Source organism: Arachis stenosperma, chromosome 5 (assembly GCF_014773155.1).
Source record: "Arachis stenosperma cultivar V10309 chromosome 5, arast.V10309.gnm1.PFL2, whole genome shotgun sequence".
Classification (NCBI taxonomy): domain Eukaryota; kingdom Viridiplantae; phylum Streptophyta; class Magnoliopsida; order Fabales; family Fabaceae; genus Arachis; species Arachis stenosperma.
The window spans coordinates 20,844,923-20,865,937 of NC_080381.1; the positions used below are offsets into that span (position 1 = coordinate 20,844,923).

The window sequence follows — 21,015 nt, forward strand, 5'->3', positions numbered from 1 at the left end:
ATGTAACCATGCCTTAAAGATTATGAATAATTCCATGAATCCTTCACCTCTCTTAAAAGAAAAATGTTTTAATTCAAAAGAACAAGAAGTACATGAATTTCGAAATTATCCTTGAATTTAATTTAATTATATTGATGTGGTGACAATATTTTTGTTTTCTGAATGAATGAATGAACAGTGCATATGTCTTTGGATCTTGTTGTTTATGAGTGTTAAAATTGTTGGTTCTTGAAAGAATGAAGAACAAAGAGAAATGTTATTGGTGATCTGAAAAATCATGAAATTGATTCTTGAAGCAAGAAAAAGCAGTGAAGCATTCGAAAAAAAAATGGCTAAAAAGAGTATATAGAAAAAGAAAGAGCAATAGAAAAAGCCAATAGCCCTTAAAACCAAAAGGCAAGGGTAAAAAGGATCCAAGGCTTTGAGCATCAATGGATAGGAGGGCCCAAGGAAATAAAATCCAGGCCTAAGCGGCTAAATCAAGCTGTCCCTAACCATGTGCTTGTGTCATGAAGGTCCAAGTGAAAAGCTTGAGACTGAATGGTTAAAGTCATGATCCAAAGCAAAAGAGTGTGCTTAAGAGCTCTGGACACCACTAATTGGGGACTTTAGCAAAGCTAAGTCACAATCTGAAAAGGTTCACCCAGTTATGTGTCTGTGGCATTTGTGTATCCGGTGGTAATACTGGAAGACAAAGTGCTTAGGGCCACGGCCAAGACTCATAAGTAGCTGTGTTCAAGAATCAACATGCTTAACTAGGAGAGTCAATAACACTATCCCAAATTCTAAGTTCCTAGAGATGCCAATCATTCTAAACTTCAAAGGAAAAAGTGAGATGCCAAAACTGTTCAGAAGCAAAAAGCTACAAGTCCCGCTCATGTAATTAAATTAATATTCATTGATATTTTGGACTTTATAGTATATTATCTTCTTTTTATCCTATTTGATTTTCAGTTGCTTGGGGACAAGCAACAATTTAAGTTTGGTGTTGTGATGAGCGGATAATTTATACGCTTTTTGGCATTGTGTTTATATAGTTTTTAGGATGAGTAAGCTACTTTTAGGGATGTTTTCATTAGTTTTTATGTTAAATTCACATTTCTAGACTTTACTATGAGTTTGTGTGTTTTTCTGTGATTTCAGGTAAATTCTGACTGAAATTGAGGGATTTGAGCAAAACTCTGAAAAAGGCTGACAAAAGGACTGCTGATGCTGTTGGATTCTGACCTCCCTGCACTCGAAATGGATTTTCTGGAGCTACAGAACCCCAATTGGCGCGCTCTCAACGGCGTTGGAAAGTAGACATCCAGGGCTTTCCAGCAATATATAATAGTCCATACTTTATTCGAAGAATGACGACGCAACTTGGCGTTGAACGCCAAGTACACGCTCCTTTCTGGAGTTAAACGCCAGAAAAACGTCATGATCCGGAGTTGAACGCCCAAAGCACATCATAACTCGAATTTCAACTCCAAGAGAAGCCTCAGCTCGTGGATAGATCAAGCTTAGCCCAAGCACACACCAAGTGGGCCCCGGAAGTGGATTTATGCATCAATTACTTACTCATGTAAACCCTAGTAGCTAGTCTAGTATATATAGGACATTTATCTATTGTATTAGACATCTTTGGTCTCAGTTTTGTTTTATTCTTCATCCTAAGAGACTATTGATCACGTTTAGGGAGGGCTGGCCATTCGGCCATGCCTGGACCTCTTTCACTTATGTATTTTCAACGGTGGAGTTTCTGCACACCATAGATTAAGGGTGTGGAGTTCTGCTGTACCTCAAAGATTAATGAAGTTCTATCTTCTCTTATTCAATTCTCTACCTTATTCTTATTCCAATATATTCATTCGTACTCAAGAACATGATGAATGATGATGAGTTGGATAACCCTCATTATTATTCTCACCTATGAACTCACGTGATTGACAACCACTTCCGTTCTACATGCAACAAGGCGTGAATGTGTATCTCTTAGATTCCCCAACAGAATCTACGTGGTATAAGTTAGATAGATGGCGGCATTCATGAGAATCCGGAAAGTCTAAACCTTGTCTATGGTATTCCGAGTAGGATTCTAGGATTGAATGACTGTGACGAGCTTCAAACCTGTAACCTGCTGGGCGTTAGTGACAGACGCAAAAGAGGGATTCTATTCCGGTAGGGGAGGGAACCGACCGGTGATTGGCCGTACTGTGACAGAGTGCGTGAGCATTAGCTTTCACTGCGAGGATGGGATGTAGCCACTGACAATGGTGATGCCCTACACAAAGCTTGCCATGGAAAGGAGTAAGAAGGATTGAGTAGAAGCAGTAGGAGGGCAGGCGTCCGAGAGCTCTACAGCATCTCCATTCCGCTTATCTGAAATTCCCACCAATGAATCTGCATAAGTATTTCTATCCCTTTTTATTAACTCCTTTTTATTCATTATCCATTCCAATAAATCCAATTTTAATCTGCCTAACTGAGATTTACAAGGTAACCATAGCTTGCTTCATACCAACAATCGCTGTGGATTCGACCCTTACTCACGTAAGGTTATTACTTGGACGACCCAGTACACTTGCTGGTTAGTTGAACGGAGTTGTGAAGAAAATAAACAGTGCCTTAAGAGTAAACATCCTTTATAAACAAATAACATGTGATCACAATTTCGTCCACCAGGCGTCCCTCCCTCTCACTAAAATCTCTGAAACCTTTCCGGATGAGCAACTGTTTGCCATCCAGGAAGTGCCATGGTTTGCAGACATTGCAAACTACAAGGCAGTGAGATTCATACCCAAAGAGTACAGTAGGGTGCAATCAAAGAAATTAATCACAGATGCAAAGTACTATCTTTGGGATGAACCATATCTCTTCAAGAGATGTGCAGACGGAGTAATCCGTAGATGTGTGCCTAAAGAGGAAGCACAGAAGATCCTTTGGCATTGCCATGGATCACAGTATGGAGGACATTTTGGAAGTGAGCGAACAGCCACAAGAGTCCTCCAAAGTGGCTTCTACTGGCCTACTCTCTATAAAGATTCCCGAGCATTTGTGCTTAATTGTGACAGCTGCCAAAGATCAGGCAACCTACCTCACAGTTATGCCATGCCTCAGCAAGGAATCTTGGAGATTGAGTTGTTTGATATATGGGGCATTGACTTCATGGGACCTTTCCCACCATCATACTCAAACACTTATATTCTGGTGGCAGTGAATTATGTATCCAAATGGGTGGAGGCTATTGCAACACCCACTAATGACACTAAAACAGTGTTGAAATTCCTCCAGAAACATATCTTCAGCAGATTTGGTATCCCTAGAATGTTAATCAGTGATGGGGGCACTCATTTCTGTAATAAACAGCTTTACTCTGCTCTGGTACGTTATAGAGTTAACCACAAGGTGGCTACTCCATATCATCCACAAACTAATGGGCAAGCTGAAGTCTCAAATAGAGAACTCAAAAGAATCCTGGAACGGACTGTAATTAACCGTAGAAAGGATTGGGCAAGAAGCTTGGATGATGCTCTGTGGGCATACAGAACAGCATTTAAGACCCCTATAGGGACCTCTCCATACCAGCTTGTGTATGGAAAGGCGTGTCACTTGCCAGTGGAACTGGAACACAAGGCCTACTGGGCAACCAGATTCCTGAACCTTGATGCCAAGTTAGCTGGAGAAAGACGATTACTCCAGTTAAATGAGCTAGAGGAATTTAGACTCAATGCTTTCGAAAATGCAAAAATTTACAAAGAGAAAGCAAAAAGATGGCATGATAAGAAATTGTCATCCAGAGTCTTTGAGCCAGGACAGAAAGTTCTGTTATTTAATTCAAGGCTCAAATTATTCCCTGGGAAATTAAAATCCCGGTGGAGAGGTCCATATGTAATTACAAGCGTATCACCATATGGATACATAGAACTTCAGGATAGTGACTCTAACAAAAAGTTCATTGTTAATGGACAAAGAGTTAAACACTATCTTGAAGGTAATTTCGAGCAAGAATGCTCAAGACTGAGACTTAATTGAAGATCAGTGATAGTCCAGCTAATGACATTAAAGAAGCGCTTGCTGGGAGGCAACCCAGCCATTTACAAAGTTTCTTTACTAATTAAATAAATTTCTTTTTTTTACAGGTTTAAGTCCAAGTGTCTTCAAAGGTGAAATAGCAATTGGTTGAAGTCACAGAGTTACAGGGAAATTTGGAAGTTCACTGGCATGAAAAAGCCAGTAAGAAATACTTTGGGCGTTGAACGCCCAAAAGAAGCACCCACTGGGCGTTTAACGCCAGTAAGGGTAGCCATCTGGGCGTTAAACGCCAGAAAGGAGCATCTTCTGGGCGTTAAACGCCAGAAAGATGCACCTTTTGGGCGTTTAATGCCAGTCTGCTAGCATCCTGGGCGTTCAGAAAAACGCCCAGTGACGAAGGACTTTCTGGCGTTCAACGCCAGAAAGAAGCACCAAATGGGCGTTGAACGCCCAGGAGAAGCAACATGTGGGCGTTGAACGCCCAAAACATGCACCATGTGGGCGTTCAACGCCAGGATGATGGGAGGAGGTACAATTCGTTTTTCTTCATAATTTTTCTAAATTTTTAAGTTTCAATTCATGATTTCTTGCATAAACATGTTTCAAAATGTCATCCTTCAAAATCAAATTGGTTTTCTAAGAACCCTAATTTCTAAAATCCCTTTTTCAAAAACATCAAATGTATCTTAATTCATAAACACAAATCTTTTTCTAAATCCAATTCTTTTTCAAATATTTTTAATTTCTTCTCATATCTTTTTTCAACTCATCTTATCTTTATTTGAAAATGCCTTTCCTTCTACTCCTCTCCTTTCCTTTCTTTTGCTTGAGGACAAGCAAACCTCTAAGTTTGGTGTGATTTGCCATGATCACTGAGCTAAAACTCATTAAGATCATGGCACCTAAGAGAACAGGAAGAGCAAGGATGTGAACTTAAGGGAGCTGAAGCATCAGAAATTAATTCTTGAAGGCACCCCACAGACTAGAGGAACATCCACTTCCCAAAATACAGGTTGTTAAGTTCTAATTCCAGCTTTAACTCTGTGATAGTATTATTATAGGATTTTACCTTAGAAGTTATATAGTAGTAGTAATTAGTATGTCTATTTTGATTTTATTTCCAATTAAGCTATAATTTATTTTTCTCATCATCATCAGGCATGAATACAGTAGTATAAATTTTTTAGAATTAAGAAGTAATCTATATTTTTCAAGTTCTTAATAATAAAATTTATAATTAATTATATGTGGTGGCAATACTTTTTGTTCTCTGAATGAATGCTTGAACAGTGCATAAATTGTACTTTGAATTTGATGAATATTGGCTCCTGAAAGGATGAGGAACACGAAAAATATTATTGATGATCTGAAAAATCATGAAATTGATTCTTGAAGCAAGAAAAAGCAGTTCAAAAAAAAAAAAAAAAAACAAGCCATGAGCACTAGCCAAGAGAAAAAAAGGATCCAAGGCTTTGAGCATCAATGGATAGGAGGGCCCAAGGAAATAAAATCCAGGCCTAAGCGGCTAAACCAAGCTGTCCCTAACCATGTGCTTGTGTCATGAAGGTCCAAGTGAAAAGCTTGAGACTGAGTGGTTAAAGTCGTGATCCAAAGCAAAAGAGTGTGCTTAAGAGCTCTGGACACCACTAACTGGGGACTTTAGCAAAGCTAAGTCACAATCTGAAAAGGTTCACCCAGTTATGTGTCTGTGGCATTTATGTATCTGGTGGTAATACTGAAAAACAAAGTGCTTAGGGCCACAGCCAAGACTCATAAAATAACTGTGTTCAAGAATCAACATACTACACTAGGAGAGTCAATGATACTATCTGAATTCTGAGTTCCTAAGGATGCCAATTATCCTGAAAGTTTAAAGATACAGGGGGATGCCAAAACTGTTCAGAAACAAAAAGCTACAAGCCCCGCTCATCTAATAAGAATATGAGCTTCATTTAAAACTCTAAAATATTATTACTTCTTAATTTCTGCTAAATCCTATTTTATTTATCTAGTTGCTTGAGGACAAGCAACAGTTTAAGTTTGGTGTTGTGATGAGCGGATATTTTATACGCTTTTTGGGGGTAATTTCATGTAGATTTTAGTATGTTTTAATTAGTTTTTAATAGAATTTTATTAGTTTTTAAGCAAAAATCATACTTCTGGACTTTACTATGAGTGTGTGTATTTTTCTGTAATTTCAGGTATTTTCTGGCTGAAATTGAGGGAGCTGAGCAAAAATCTGACTTAGGCTGAAAGAGGACTGCTGATGCTGTTGGATCCTGACCTCCCTGCACTCGAAATGGATTTTCTGGAGCTATAGGATTCTAATTGGCGCGCTCTCAACGGCGTTGGAAAGTAGACATCCAGGGCTTTCCAGCAATATATAATAGTCCATACTTTGCGCGAAGATAGACGACGTAACTTGGCGTTGAACGCCAAGTTCATGCTGCTGTCTGGAGTTAAGCGCCAGAAAAACGTCATGATCCGGAGTTGAACGCCCAAAACACGTCATAACCTGAAGTTTAATGCCAAGAAAGGCCTCTACTCGTGGATAGCTTTAGTCTCAGCCCCAGCACACACCAAGTGGGCCCCAGAAGTGGATTTCTGCACCAATTATCTCTGTTTACTCATCTTCTGTAAACCTAGGTTACTAGTTTACTATTTAAACAACTTTTACAGACATTTCTTGTACCTCATGACATTTTCAGATCTGAATTACATACTTTTGACGGCATGAGTCTCTAAACTCCATTGTTGGGGGTGAGGAGCTCTGCAGCGTCTCGATGATTTAATACAATTCCTTTGTTTTCCATTCAAACACGCTTGTTCTTATCTAAGATGTTTATTCGTGCTTAATTGTGAAGAAGGTGATGATCCGTGACACTCATCACCTTCCTCAACCCATGAACATGTGCCTGACAACCACCTCCGTTCTACATCAGATTGAATGAATGTCTCTTAGCTTCCCTAATCAGAATCTTCGTGGTATAAGCTGGATTGATGGCGGCATTCATGAGAATCCGGAAAGTCTAAACCTTGTCTGTGGTATTCCGAGTAGAATTCCGGGATTGAATGACTGTGACGTGCTTCAAACTCCTGAGGGCTGGGCGTTAGTGACAGACGCAAAAGAATCAATGGATTCTATTCCAACCTGATTGAGAACCGACAGATGATTAGCCGTGCTGTGACAGAGCATAGGAACGTTTTCACTGAGAGGATGGGAAGTAGCCACTGACAACGGTGACACCCTACATAGAGCTTGCCATGGAAGGAACTTGCGTGTGAGAAGAGGATTTCAAGGAAGAGTTGAAGTTCAAAGGACAAAGCATCTCCAAAACTCCAACATATTTCCCATTACTGCACAACAAGTAACGCTGTTATTCTCTATTACTTTAACTTACAATTTTAAGTAGTTTGTAGTTTGGCCTTTTACAAATAAATCCAAATAACTTCATTAGCCTCCTGACTAAGATTAATAAAATAACATTGATTGCTTCAAGCCAATAATCTCCGTGGGATCGACCCTTACTCACGTAAGGTATTACTTGGACGACCCAGTGCACTTGCTGGTTAGTTGAACGGAATTGTGGACATACTAAAGATCAAAAGATAGAAATCACAATTTCGTCCACCAGGCATAAAAGCTGGCGTTTAACTCCAAGGAGAGTCTCTACACGAAAATGCTTCATTGCTCAGCCCAAGCACACACCAAGTGGGCCCGGAAGTGGATTTTTATGTCATTTACTCACCTTTGTACACCTTAGGCTACTAGTTTTCTATAAGTAGGACCTTTTACTATTGTATTTTCATCTAAGGATCTTGGTAGCTATCTTTGAGTTTTATGCTATCTTAGATCATTGGGAGGCTGGCCTCACGGCCATGCCTAGACCTTGTTCTTATGTATTTTCAACGGTGGAGTTTCTACATACCATAGATTAAGGTGTGAAGCTCTGCTGTACCTCGAGTATTAATGCAATTACTATTGTTCTTTTATTCAATTCCGCTTGTTCTTTGTCCAAGATATCACTTGCTCTTCAACTTGATGAAGGTGATGATTGACACTCATCATCATTCTCACTCATGAACAAGGTGACTGACAACCATTCTTGTTCTACAAGCATACGAGGCTTAGTGAATATCTCTTGGATTCTTTAAAAGGAATCTTCGTGGTATAGGCAAGAACTGATGGCGGCATTCAAGAGAATCCGGAAGGTCTAACCTTGTCTATGGTATTCTGAGTAGGATTCAATGATTGAATGACTGTGACGTGCTTCAAACTCTTGAGGGCGGGGCGTTAGTGACAGACGCAAAAGAATCACTGGATTCTATTCCGGCCTGATTGAGAACCAACAGATGGATAGCCGTGCCGTGACAGGGTGCGTTGAACATTTCCAATGAGAGGATGGGAGGTAGCCACTGACAACGGTGAAACCCTTGCATAAGCTTGCCATGGAAAGGAGTAAGAAGGATTGGATGAAGACAGTAGGAAAGCAGAGAGACGGAAGGGAAGGCATCTTCATTCGCTTATCTGAAGCTCTCACCAATGATATACATAAGTATCTCTATCTTTATCTTTATGCTTTATTCGTTTATCACTATACCTATTTGAGTCTGCCTGACTGAGATTTACAGGGTGACCATAGCTTGCTTCATAGCAACAATCTCCGTGGGATCGACCCTTACTCGCGTAAGGTTTATTACTTGGACGACCCAGTGCACTTGCTGGTTAGTTGTGCGAAGTTGTGTGTATGCCATGGTATTGAGCACCAAGTCTTTGGAGCCATTACCGGGGATTATTCGAATATGGACAAAGTAGTGATCACAATTTCGTGCACCAGTAGCCACTGACAACGGTGAAACCCTTGCATAAGCTTGCCATGGAAAGGAGTAAGAAGGATTGGATGAAGACAGTAGGAAAGCAGAGAGACGGAAGGGACAACATCTTCATACGCTTATCTGAAGCTCTCACCAATGATATACATAAGTATCTCTATCTTTATCTTTATGTTTTATTCATATATCATCTATACCCATTTGAGTCTGCCTGACTAAGATTTACAAGGTGACCATAGCTTGCTTCATACCAACAATCTCCGTGGGATCGACCCTTACTCGCGTAAGGTTTATTACTTGGACGACCCAGTGCACTTGCTGGTTAGTTGTGCAAAGTTGTGTTTATGCCATGGTATTGAGCACCAAGTTTTTGGGGCCATTACTAGGGATTATTTGAGTTGTGAAAAGTAGTGATCACAATTTCGCACACCAGTCACGCGCAGCGTCGCCATGGATATCTCTAAATCACGCGCACGCGTGCGCATCGCTCTTCGCAGCCATCTCCTTTGATTTTTGTGCTGCAGAAACTCCATCAAATCCAGCCGAATCCTACATAAAATAAACAGTATTGCACAAAACTCAAAATAGCATCCATAGTGGCTAAAATATAATTAATTCTTTATTAAACTCAACAATTTAAGTGCAAATTCACTAGGAAAAGATAGAAAAGATGCTCACGCATCACTACCCTTACTGAGGCAGAGTTGTTGAGGGCCGAAGTCACTCAACTAAAGAAGGATAAGGAGGGCCTGCTTTAGGATACTAAGGATGTTATCTAGGCTGCTAAGGAGACCATGAAGGCCCAGGTCCGTGTGTTAGCCCCGGAGGTGGATGTGTCTATTATGGGGGACTTCCTGACCATGCAAGATGGCCAGATAGTAGATCTTTGATTAGTTCTTTTTAATTTTTGAAGTGTTTAAGCCGTTTGTTCGGTGTTTATATTAATTGCTCTTGAACAATTTTCCTTTTGAAGTTTATAAGTTGTTTGTTCGGCATTTGTATGCATTGCTTTCGAACAATTTTTCTTTTTTGAAGTTTGTATGCCATTTTTTCGGCTTTTTAAACGTTTTTAGTGGCCTTTTGGTGGGCTATTTTTTCATGCATGAATAGTGGGCCTCCTAGTGGGCCGTTTTGAGTACTTGTTTTATTTTGTGGATATTCGTTTTGTGCTGGCCTCAGCAGTGATCAAGCCCCAGTGTAGCCATGTAGTTCGTGTCATTTTTGGTAGGAAATAAAGTATAACTTTTATTAATGTCGGGCCTCATTAAAACCTCCTTTTGTTGTTTGAATAGGAAAATGTACTCGAGGAAACGAGAAAACATAATAACAGGAAAGAAATAGAGGTAATACTAAATATTACAAAACGTATAAATAAATATAACAAAGTTACCAAATCAGTAGGGCTTCCTCATGAGTAGTAGTGCCATAGGTTTGAACCATCCCATGACCTCGATACCTCTGTCTCGTTACAAACTTGATTCGATAAGGGTCTTCCCAGTTGGGTGTGAGCTTTCCATCTCCTGTGATGGGGGGACCGATGTCGTTGCGTCATAAGATAATGTCTCCCTATTTATAGTCTTGTTTTACCATGTCGCGGTTGTACCTTAGGCTTATCCTTTGTTTCAGGGCTAGCTTTCGTAGGTGCGCTATGCTCCTGACTTTGTCCGCAAGAACCTACTCGGCGTCTTCATCGTGTCCTCCCATGGTTCTTTGCGGGCTGAGATCTTGAACCTCCAACGGGATGACGGCTTCTAGACCGTAGGTCAACCAAAAGGCAATTTCTCCGGTGGAGGTTTTAGGGGATGTTCGATATGACCAGAGGAGAGACCCAAGCTTGTCGGCCCATAGGCCCTTGGCCTCGTTTAGTCATTTCTTGAAGCCCTACATAATGATCTTGTTGGCCGCTATTTGACCGTTGGTTTGCAGGTGCTCCACCGAGTTGAACCACTGTGAGATGCCGAGTCCTTCTAGGAACTCCTTAAATCATTTGTCCATAAACTGGGTTCCGTTCTTCGAGATTACAATCTCGGGGATTCCAAAATGATTTATGACTTGCCTCCATCAATATGGAGTTTCCATAACTCTGTGGGTTCGCTTTCCGTTGTCATTTTGGCAATGAAGTCTGCCATGGTTTGAGCCTTAATTGTGTTTCTGGGCTCAAATTTGACCTCGTATTGTGACAGCTCGACCGACCAAGCGAGCATCCGTCCTGCCAAGTCTGGCTTATGTAGTATTTGTCTGACCGCTTATTCTGTCTATAGTCTATACCACATTGAGGTGGCTTTGGAAATACTGCCGAAGGCGTCGGGACGCCATGAGTAGCGCATAGGTGGGCTTTTCGAGTTTGGAGTAGCACGTTTCCATGTTTTGGAGAATTTTACTTATGAAGTGTTAGCGCCGCTGCTAACACTTCTTCCGTTATGGACAGGTAGAGATATAGGTCTATCCCGTTCTGGGCTTTAAGAGTATGGGAGGTTCTACTAGCACCTTTTTAAAGTGCTAGAACTCTTTTGCATTCGGGTTCCCACTTGAAACTACTCCCCTTCTTCATGAGTTTGAAGAAGGAGATGGCCTTTTGAGCCGAGGCATCGAGGAACCGTGAAAGAGCGGCAAGTCGCCCGGTCAGCCTTTGGACGTCATTGATATTTGCCGGGCAGCTCATCTCGAGGATGGCTCTACATTTTTCCGAGTTTGCCTCTACTCCCCGTTGTGTGATCATGAAGCCACAGAATTTTTTGCCCTCCATTTTGAAAGCACATTTCATCAAGTTGAAGCACATTCGGTGCTTCCTTAAAGTGCCTAGTATGAGTTTGAGGTCGTCAATGAGCTCGTCGCCTGTCTCTATTTCGGCTAACATGTCACCGATATAGACCTTTAGTTTGGTCCTCGAGAGGTCTTTGAAGATCTTTATGACGAGCCTTTTGTATGTGCCCCGGCGTTTTTCAGCCCGAAGGACATGACTGTGTCACAGTACGTACCCTCGGGAGTCACGAACACCATTTTATCCTCATTCGGTTTGTGCATGGGTATTTGGTTATACTCTAAGTAGACATCCATGAAGTTGAGGTACTAATGTCCCAAGGCAGCGTCCACCAGTTCGTCAATGTTTGAGAGAGGATATATGTCCTTTGGACAAGCTTTATTCAAGTCCATGTAGTCGACGTATATTCGTCATTTATCGTTTGCCTTTTTGACTAGCACGACATTGGTTAACTAGGTCGTGTAGGGTAATTCCCGGATGAATCCTGCTTCGAGTAAGTTTCTATCTTCCTTCTTGACTTCGATTGCTCATTCCGTGGACATTTTTCTTCTTCTTTGGGCTACTAGTTTGGCTTTGAGGTCCACGAATAATCGGTGAGACATCAGTTATGGGTCTATTCCCGACATGTCAGTTGGGGTGAACGCAAAGAGGTCCTTGTTTTGTTTTAGGAGTTCCATAGTTTGCTTTTTAGGCCGAAGGGTAGATTTTTGTTGATAAATGTGAATTCGTCTTTGGTCTGCCTTATTTGTAGCTTTTCCATGTCTCCCTCAGGTTCCAGCCTAGGTTGATCCTCTTATCTTGTGTCTAGGTCAGCAAGAAAGATTCATGCCGCATCCCAGGACCTCTTTCGTAGGGTCCGATTGGTGGTGTCGCATTCTACGGCGACCTCCCAGTCGCTGTGTATCGTTCCTATGGTGCCGTTGTTGGCTTGAAATTTCATGATTAGGAACTTGGTAAATATGGCGGCAGAGAGTTGTTGATTGTCTTTCTACCCAAGGTTATATTGTAGGCCGTGGAATCTTTTAAAACCATGAACTCGGCGAGTATGGTCCTCTTCTGGCATCCGGTTCTGATAGCGATTGGTAGCACGATGGAACCATCCAGCTTGAGGAAGTTATCTTCGAGTTTGGTTACTCCGTTGCGATGACTTTGTAGGTTTTCTTTTTGGAATCTTAGCTTGTCGATAGCTCCTCCGAAAAGGATGTTGGAGTTAGCTTCGGTGTCTACCAGTATACATTTTACCAAACTGATCCCGACTTTAGCGGATATGATGAAGAGGGCATTTTCTACCGAGGTGCCATCCTGGCACTCATCGGGGGAAAGGCGATCGTTGTCGAAAACAAAGAGGGTATTTTTTCGTCTTTTATGGCCAGCACCCGGAGATCCTTTTTCAGTGCCGATTTGGATTTTTCTGCTGCATCTTTCCCGGTGATAATGTTCATGATGATTGTTGGGTTGGTTTTCGGAATCTTCTATTGTGCCTGCCTTACCATCCTAGGATTGCTTCCTTCCCGCTCTGGCGATATTTCTCTTTCGGCTTTCCTAGTTTCTCGGATAATTTTGGCAATCTCGGGGAGTTTTCTATCTCAGACGGCTTGCTCGAGAGCGTCTTTCAAATTAGATTAGTCTTGAGTCTTGTGTCCATATCCTCTGTGATAGTGGCAGATAAGCTTTTATTACCGCCTGTCTGTTTCTTTAATTATCGCGCCTTCGGGAGGATGTTTCGCTCTGCTGTCTAGTGATAGATCTCCGTGATTGGGGCAGTAAGGGGCGTAGTTCATGAACTTCCCCACCTTGGGTGGCCAGCTAAGGGTAGTGGATTTAAAGTGCTCTTTTGGAAGGTCTTTGGGCAGGGGGTTACCTCGACGTGCCGTGCTGCCATTTTTTCGCTGCCACGACTTGGGTTACTTCCTCGTCGTTTATGTATTCCCTAACGAGGATCTGGATTTTGTGCATGGTCCAGACTGGTTTGGTCATGAGGTGCTTATAAACGTTTTCATTCATGAGGCAATTGGTTAGATAGAGGCTGGCCATGGAATTTGTGAGTTCGTCAACCGTTAGGCACTCGTCGTTGAACCTATCGAGGTACTTTCTTGTGGGCTCGTCTTGCCGTTGCGTGACTCCGAGCAGGCTGATCGTGTGTTTGCAATCCTAGTAGTGAAATGTGCCATGAACTTCCTGGAGAGCATTAAACCACTTGATTGCTACGCCGGCCAGGGTCATCGGGAAAGCCATGCATTGAACTGCGTCGACAGCTCCTTTTAGGTTCATCCTGGCCTCGAAGGCCATTAGGTGTTTCTAAGGGTCTTTGGTGTCGTCATATTTCATATCGATTAGTTTGTCAAAACCCTTTGGTAACTTGGCCTTTAGGATCCTCTTAGTAAACAGGGTGGCTCCCATTAACACGTGCTCACTTTTTATTCGTTTAGAATCTTGTTGGTGTCTTCTATCTTCGTCATTGTGACGGCGCTCTAGTTCCTGAGAAACACTGTGATTTCAGTATTTTTTGTGGTGCCAGTTGATGCATGAGCATCTTTCTTATCATTTCCTAATGAATTTGTATTTAAATTATTGAGTTTAATCAAGAATTAATTATCTTTTAGCCACTATGGATGCTACTTTGAGTTTCGTGCAATTTTGTTTATTTTAGGTAGCATTTGGCTGGATTTGATGGAGAGGAAGCTTGCAAAAATGGAATGAGCACAAGAATTAAAGGAGATGATCACCGGTCGGGCGATCTTTCGTTCCTGGTTTCTCGCCATGATCGGCTCCTGGAGGTTGCTTGACTTGTATGTTCCGGGTAGTATCGTTCTTTGAAATCAACCCGACCCTCTAGGATTTGTACTCTTTGGTAGAGCTCTTGGATTATTTGGATCGCTTTCTCTCTTAGGCCATTAGTTATTCTGGTCTTATCCAGCTGGCGGTCGTCTTCTTTTGGTCGTTGCCTGTCAGGGGTTGGTTGACGGGTGCACGGTGCTAGTTACCCTCCCGTGAGTCGGTGAAAAATGTCATTTCGTGGCTCGTGCGTTAGGTTTGGTGGGTCTGATTCGTAGAGATGGCTTGAGGACCGCTCTTCAAATTTTTCCATCATGTCGTCAAGACTTGGCAAGTCTCCAGACGGTACCAATGTACAAGATATTACTAGTACAGATTGTAAGATGGATCAAGGACTCGTCGATCAAATTGAATCTTTGGAATGGCAAGCGTAATACCTGCAAAGATACTCCGATGCTCAAGTCAGAATAGATTTAAGAGATATATATATGGAGATTAAAATATGTAGCATATCTAAAAAAACCCTTAATTTCCTTTAAATAGTTGAAGTTTGTTATCTTATTTTATTTTATTGGATTAGATAAGAGTGATATTTAATTTTGAATATTGGTTTATTTGATTAGAGATTTGGAAACCATGAATGAGGTCCAAATCTAAATAACCAAATAAAAACTACTTCGATAAAGGACCTGAAAATCAAGTCCGGAACAAATACAAATAAGCTATATATATATATATATATATATATATATATATATATATATATATATATATATTGGATGAGTTCTTGATCAGCGTGTAACTATTATTCATAAAATACTTTCGAGTACTAAAATTAAACGGAAAAAACAGCAATAGAAACAACAAGAAACGAAAATGCAGTATAATGAGGATTGAGGAGTCATATAATGTAAAAAAATTGTCATATTGATCAATTAAGGAGTCGCTTTTTCAACTTTTAATTTTAAATCATAAATTATAAATTTTAATTCCTAAATTTTATATTTTAAATTTTAAATTTTAGTTTCTAATGGTAAATGCTAAATTCTTTAAAAATTAAAATAAAAAATAATAATTTTTATGTGTAATAAAAAGTTAATTAATATTAACTAATTAAATATACACGAGTTAATATAAAAAATGGTTAAGTATGATTTTGATCTCTGAAATATAGGATAAAATTTTTTTTTTGTCCTTAACCTCTTTTTGCATATAAAATTATCTTTTTTTATTTAAATATTAAAATTTTAGTCTAAATTACCCATAACAAAAAAAAGAAAAAATAAAAGAGAGAAAGTGTTTCTACTCTTCTTAAAGGGGAGGGACAAAGAAGGAAAAAGAGAAGAAAAAGAAGAAGAATAAGCTGTCCACGATCCACCTCTGTCTCCATTTTGGCCATTACCTCCGTATGATTTTGTTCCCTAAGATCAGGATAATTTTAAAACCAAATTAAACATTAGAGACAATAATTTTGTATGAAAAAATGTTAGAGATAAATTAAAAAAAAATTGTCATATACCTTAAGGACCAAAGTTATACTTTGTTATGGGTAAAGAAACAACCACAAAAATCAATTATTATTTATGTATAAATAAATATATTATTTAATCTATTTTTAACATATAATAATTAATTTAATAATTAATTTTTATATACACCTAATATAGTTAATCTATATAACTATCATGAATTATGATACTATAATTTCCAAATAGCATTATAACTTGAAGAGTGGCAATTCATCATGATTATAATAACTCTGAGCATGTCATATTGACTGATCCTTAAATATTAAGATTTAGGAGTAGTGAGAAAAACAAAAGAGATGGAACGGAATATAAAAGCAAAGAAACTTCTGGTGTTTATTTTACTCTTGGTACATTCGTGAAATTTACTTAATACAGAGGTAGAGATACATACAAGTGATACAAGGACCAAAGGCAATTGAATTGATTCTAATTCCTTTTTTCCATTTATTATCTAATAAGTAGCTACGTCTTCTACAGTTAACTTCATTCCCCCTTCCTTCATAATAATGCAGCTACCTTCCGTCCTTTCATTTCTCCTTACGACGTCCTCTGCACCCTCCTCCTCCTCCTCCTCCTCCTTCTTCTTCTTCTCGTTCTTTTTGGTGCTCACTTTCTTCTTCATCGCGTTCTTGCTGGTGCTCACTTTCTTCTTCTTCACGCTCCTTATCGTGCTCTTGTTCTTCCTCTTGACGTTCCCTATCGTGCTCGCTTTCTTTCTCTTCGTCCCTTTCCTTTTTATTATTGCGTTGTCTGGTGATGAGGTGGAAGGTTCTCTTATGGCAAACCAAGTATCCATAGATGATGCTTCTCTGAACTTGAACTTCATCTGATTTGCATCGTCCCCTGCTGCACGAGTTGATCACCACCTTCTTGTTTCTGCGGTTATTCTCATCACCCAAACAAACAGAACAAAATACAACCATCAAGAACAAAGGAATGATGATGATAATTAGCCTATTATTATTGTTGTCGTTAGCTTTGATTGCCATGGCTGCCAACTAGAAAACAGACGAGTGAGAGAACTTAATTAAGTTTGATGCAACACAACATTATATATAGAGACTAGAGAACATTGTGGCTTGTGGTTTGTGTGTTTGTGATGTGCCTTATTTATAAGGCGTGATCCCATGCACGTGCAAGAAGGAGACATGGCTATGCATATATAGTTGCGTACTCATGCACGTTGACGCCTCTAGATGGTGAAAACTAGGTGTAGTCAACTTTACTTAAAGTTGATAACGAAAAGTGATTAGATAAAAATTTAATAAAATCAATTAAATTATTTAACCGCTTTCGGCTATTAATTTTATTTCAAATTGACTGTACATAAATTTTCATTATACTAGATACACATACATTCATTTCACATAACATATAGCGTCAAGTAGGGTTAGAAATGAGTCAAGTTAGCTTATGAGCCAGTTCGAGCTATATTCGTTGATAGCTCAATAAAATAAACTCGTGAATTTGTGAGCCAAGTTTGAACTTGAACTTGAACACATAAATTAAATGAGCCAAACTTAAACTTGGATAAATTCAACTCATTAGCTCGTGAATTGACTTGATTATATATATGCATTTAATTTATACTTTTAATATTATATATACGCATGAATAGTAATATATAATTATATATATATATATATATATATATTAATGATCTTAATTATTTAAAATTTTATATTTATTTTTTATATATAATTTTAATGTAGCACAAAAATATAAAAATTTATAATTTATTGATAGATAAACAACATATAAAATTAATCTTTTTAAATTTTTTTAAAATATATAAATTATAATTTATTGATATAGAATTATAGATTATGTTCCTATTAGCTTTCGATGAGCCGAGTTTAAACTTAAGAAATAGGCTCAATTGTTAATGAATTGAGTCGTGAACCAAGTTCAATTTTTATAAGCCGAACTTGAGTTTGGTCTAGCTCGATTCACTTCTAACCTTAACGTCAAAAGACAATAATGAGAAAGTAACTAGTAATTGAACATGTTAAAATTTTTAAAAACCTACAACTGTTTTTTTATGAAATCAAAGTTAAAATTATTAAATTATATTTAATTAAATATATTAAATAATTTAATAATTTTTATTAATTTTATATAAAAATAACTAGAGCCTTTATTTAAAATTTTATATTTAAGTGTAATATATATAAAAATTATTTGTTTTTTTTTTGGTGACTATATAAAAATTATTTGTTTAGTATTATATAAATGAACAAAAAAATATTTTTAATATTTATAAGAATAAATTACTAATGTATTTATTTTATTATATATTTTTAAAAATAGAATTCTAATTTTATAATATCTTAATGCCGGTGAAAAAGAGTTCTTTGAAAAAAGAAAATATAAAAACGAGCTCTATATATAACAGTAATTGTATTTATGAATAAGTTAATTTTTTTTTTATCTTGAGCTAGAATTTCTTTAAATAAATGTTCTCAATGGGTGCTTGCTTAGGCTGTGTTTATTTTTCGAGATTGAAACTAAAATTGGGGGACTTTAGACTGTGTTTGGTTTTTATTTTTTAAAATTTTGAGATAGAAATACAAAGATATAAACAGTAAAACATATAAATTATACATAAATATATTTATATTTGTATTTGACAATTGTGATAGATAAAAAACAAGTTACAATAAATATTGCATATATAAGATAGAATTTAAATTTCTAATACTTACTCAAGCAAAATTAAAGAATTAACTACTATATTATCGCACAGCTGGACTAAATATATGCCAAGCAGCTATGCTGGACAGTGCTAGATTGCTAAGCTTAATGCCATTGCCAGCGTTTTCAAATTAACTGGGCTGTTAAGGGAGACTATAGTGAGTCCAATTGTTAAGGCTCAGAGCCCAGTCCAGATACCAGACCCAACTAACTAAAATTTAGAAGCCATGTCAAAACCGACAAAAAGCAAAGGAATAAAGGATTGTACTCCTCTCTCTCTCTCTTAGTCGGACTTTCAATAAGTTGTTGCCGATGCACATCCCAAAGTAATTAATAATCATCAGACCGAAATACAAAAAAAAATACTAATAATCACCAGACTCAAAAAAACATCCGTTATTGACTTATTGAAAGTAATGTTTTCTTGTTTGACCATTTTTAAAAAAAAAAATAATCTATAAAAATGGTTCATGAGCTCCAAGTCTGATGATGTACAGTTGAGAGTGAAAAAGTATTCAATCACTCTCACTCGAATATATACAGATACCTTAAATGAAAGGAGAACTACCTCTATATATATATATATATATATATATCTTTAGAAGAAGAAAAAAATAATGTCTTTGAGATCAATTTGTATGGTAAAGTGGGAACCGCAAACTATCTTCTCATAATTATTAGATCCTTCCAATTTAAAATAGGGAGTTTAATAGTTGTATAAATAGGATTTTGATCTTCTAAGCGGACGAGTGAGCTGACCACTCCATCAACCCAAATTGGTTTGGCTCATGTATATTATTAACGTATTATACAAAATGATAAACACATACTAGCTACTTCATTAGAGAAAATTAAGTTGATATTTTCTTTTCCTTTTTTTTGTTGGTACTTAGTAGTGATGCATATGGAAGAGTGAAATGAGAGTTGAAGTTGAATTAGGTTTGGAGTTGATTGACGTGATGGTGTTGAAGGTTATGGCTTTAATGTGGTGTTAAGAAATAAGAATGCAAAACAAAATAATTGAATGTCCTTTTTGATGTGGATAATGAAACGTAACTATGTATGTATGTACTATGTACTGGTTGGGTTCCCTTACTTCCTCATCTCTTCCCTTGTCCATTTTTGTTAGTAAAGTAGCTTTACCACTCTTTCTTTATTTTGGCAACTGAATGCTGATGCCAAGTACCTTACTTGAAAGCTCTCCACTTTGATCCTACTTATAGCATTACCATTCCCCTTCTCTAACCAGATTCCTTTGCTTCCTGCATCACTATTTATCTTATCTTACAACCACTTCTCATCCCTCAAAAAATAAAGTTAGGGTTTTTCTTCACTATATGCAGATCTATGTTCTCTTCCTCCAACCCTTCTTCTTCCTCTTCTTCTTACCCTCCTCTTCTTCATCCCTTCTATGTTGATGATTCTCACAATGATAGCAATGCTTTTGTTGTTGCTAATAGTGATGGAAGTATGTTTGACCCATCTTCATCTCTTGGTACTACTACTCATCAAGCTCCATTACTGTTCCCAGCAGCAACAAATCTGAATGTTGCTGACTATGCTGCCATGCTCCAAAGGGACTGTTCTTATTATGATTATGGTGGTGGTGCTAGTGCTGGTGCTGTTGTGGGTGGTCATAATGGTCTGAACTTGTTGACAAAGAAAGGGAAGAAAGACAGGCACAGCAAGATTTTTACATCTCAGGGTTTGAGAGACAGAAGGGTGAGGCTTTCAAGCGAGATTGCTAGAAAGTTCTTTGATCTTCAGGACATGCTTGAGTATGACAAACCCAGCAACACCCTCCAATGGCTCTTCACTAAATCTGAGAATGCTATCAAAGAGCTTCAAAGAACCAAGCAAGCTAATCCCACCACCTGTTCTCATCATGATCATCACACCTTCTGCTTCACCTGCTTCTCATCATCAAAGGACAAGAGATTCCCTCCTCCAGATTCATCAGATCCTCATCATCATCATCAACTTATGGATGTTGAGCTTCAAGACCCTAATCTACTAAGAACCAATTTCATGAGCCTTGAGATCCCTCAACATCAGGAAGCTAGTTTCAACAACATTAATAACAATAACAACCACTCCCCTCCCAATTGGAATTTATACCAATGATGCCACTATATATTAATGGAAACTTCAGCATGAATCTCTATTCAGGTATATATATTGATGTACAAATAGTGTTTAATGATTATTTTGCAGTTTGAATAGTGATACATGTTTAATTAATGTGTTTGTAGAGCTTCAAATCTTGGAAAGTCTTGGGAGGAGTGCACACCAACAATAATAATCATCATCATTCACCAAGGAGGGAGCAGTAGCATAAACAGTGATGTGTGGAATATATATATTATATGAGATATCAGTAGAATGAGTCATATTCTCAAATCTAAA

General features: G+C 38.3%; 2 protein-coding genes across 2 annotated transcripts; one reads left to right on the forward strand and one right to left on the reverse strand.

The window, feature by feature from the left end:
- Positions 1 to 16,442: 16,442 nt before the first annotated feature.
- On the reverse strand, positions 16,443 to 16,904 carry LOC130980542 (conglutin beta 4-like). The gene has a single exon (XM_057904209.1). It carries the CDS (start codon positions 16,902 to 16,904, stop codon positions 16,443 to 16,445), a length of 462 nt encoding a protein of 153 aa, XP_057760192.1.
- A 3,052-nt stretch (positions 16,905 to 19,956) lies between these two features.
- Positions 19,957 to 20,733, forward strand: LOC130980543 (transcription factor TCP3-like). Its single transcript, XM_057904210.1, has one exon. The coding sequence runs from the start codon at positions 19,957 to 19,959 to the stop codon at positions 20,731 to 20,733; it is 777 nt and encodes a 258-aa protein (XP_057760193.1).
- Positions 20,734 to 21,015: the final 282 nt, after the last annotated feature.

What these genes read in the sequence shown, in the direction of transcription:
- LOC130980542 (XM_057904209.1), bottom strand. Translation starts at nt 16,904, where the DNA reads ATGGCAATCAAAGCTAACGACAACAATAATAATAGGCTAATTATCATC.
- LOC130980543 (XM_057904210.1), top strand. Translation starts at nt 19,957, where the DNA reads ATGTTCTCTTCCTCCAACCCTTCTTCTTCCTCTTCTTCTTACCCTCCT.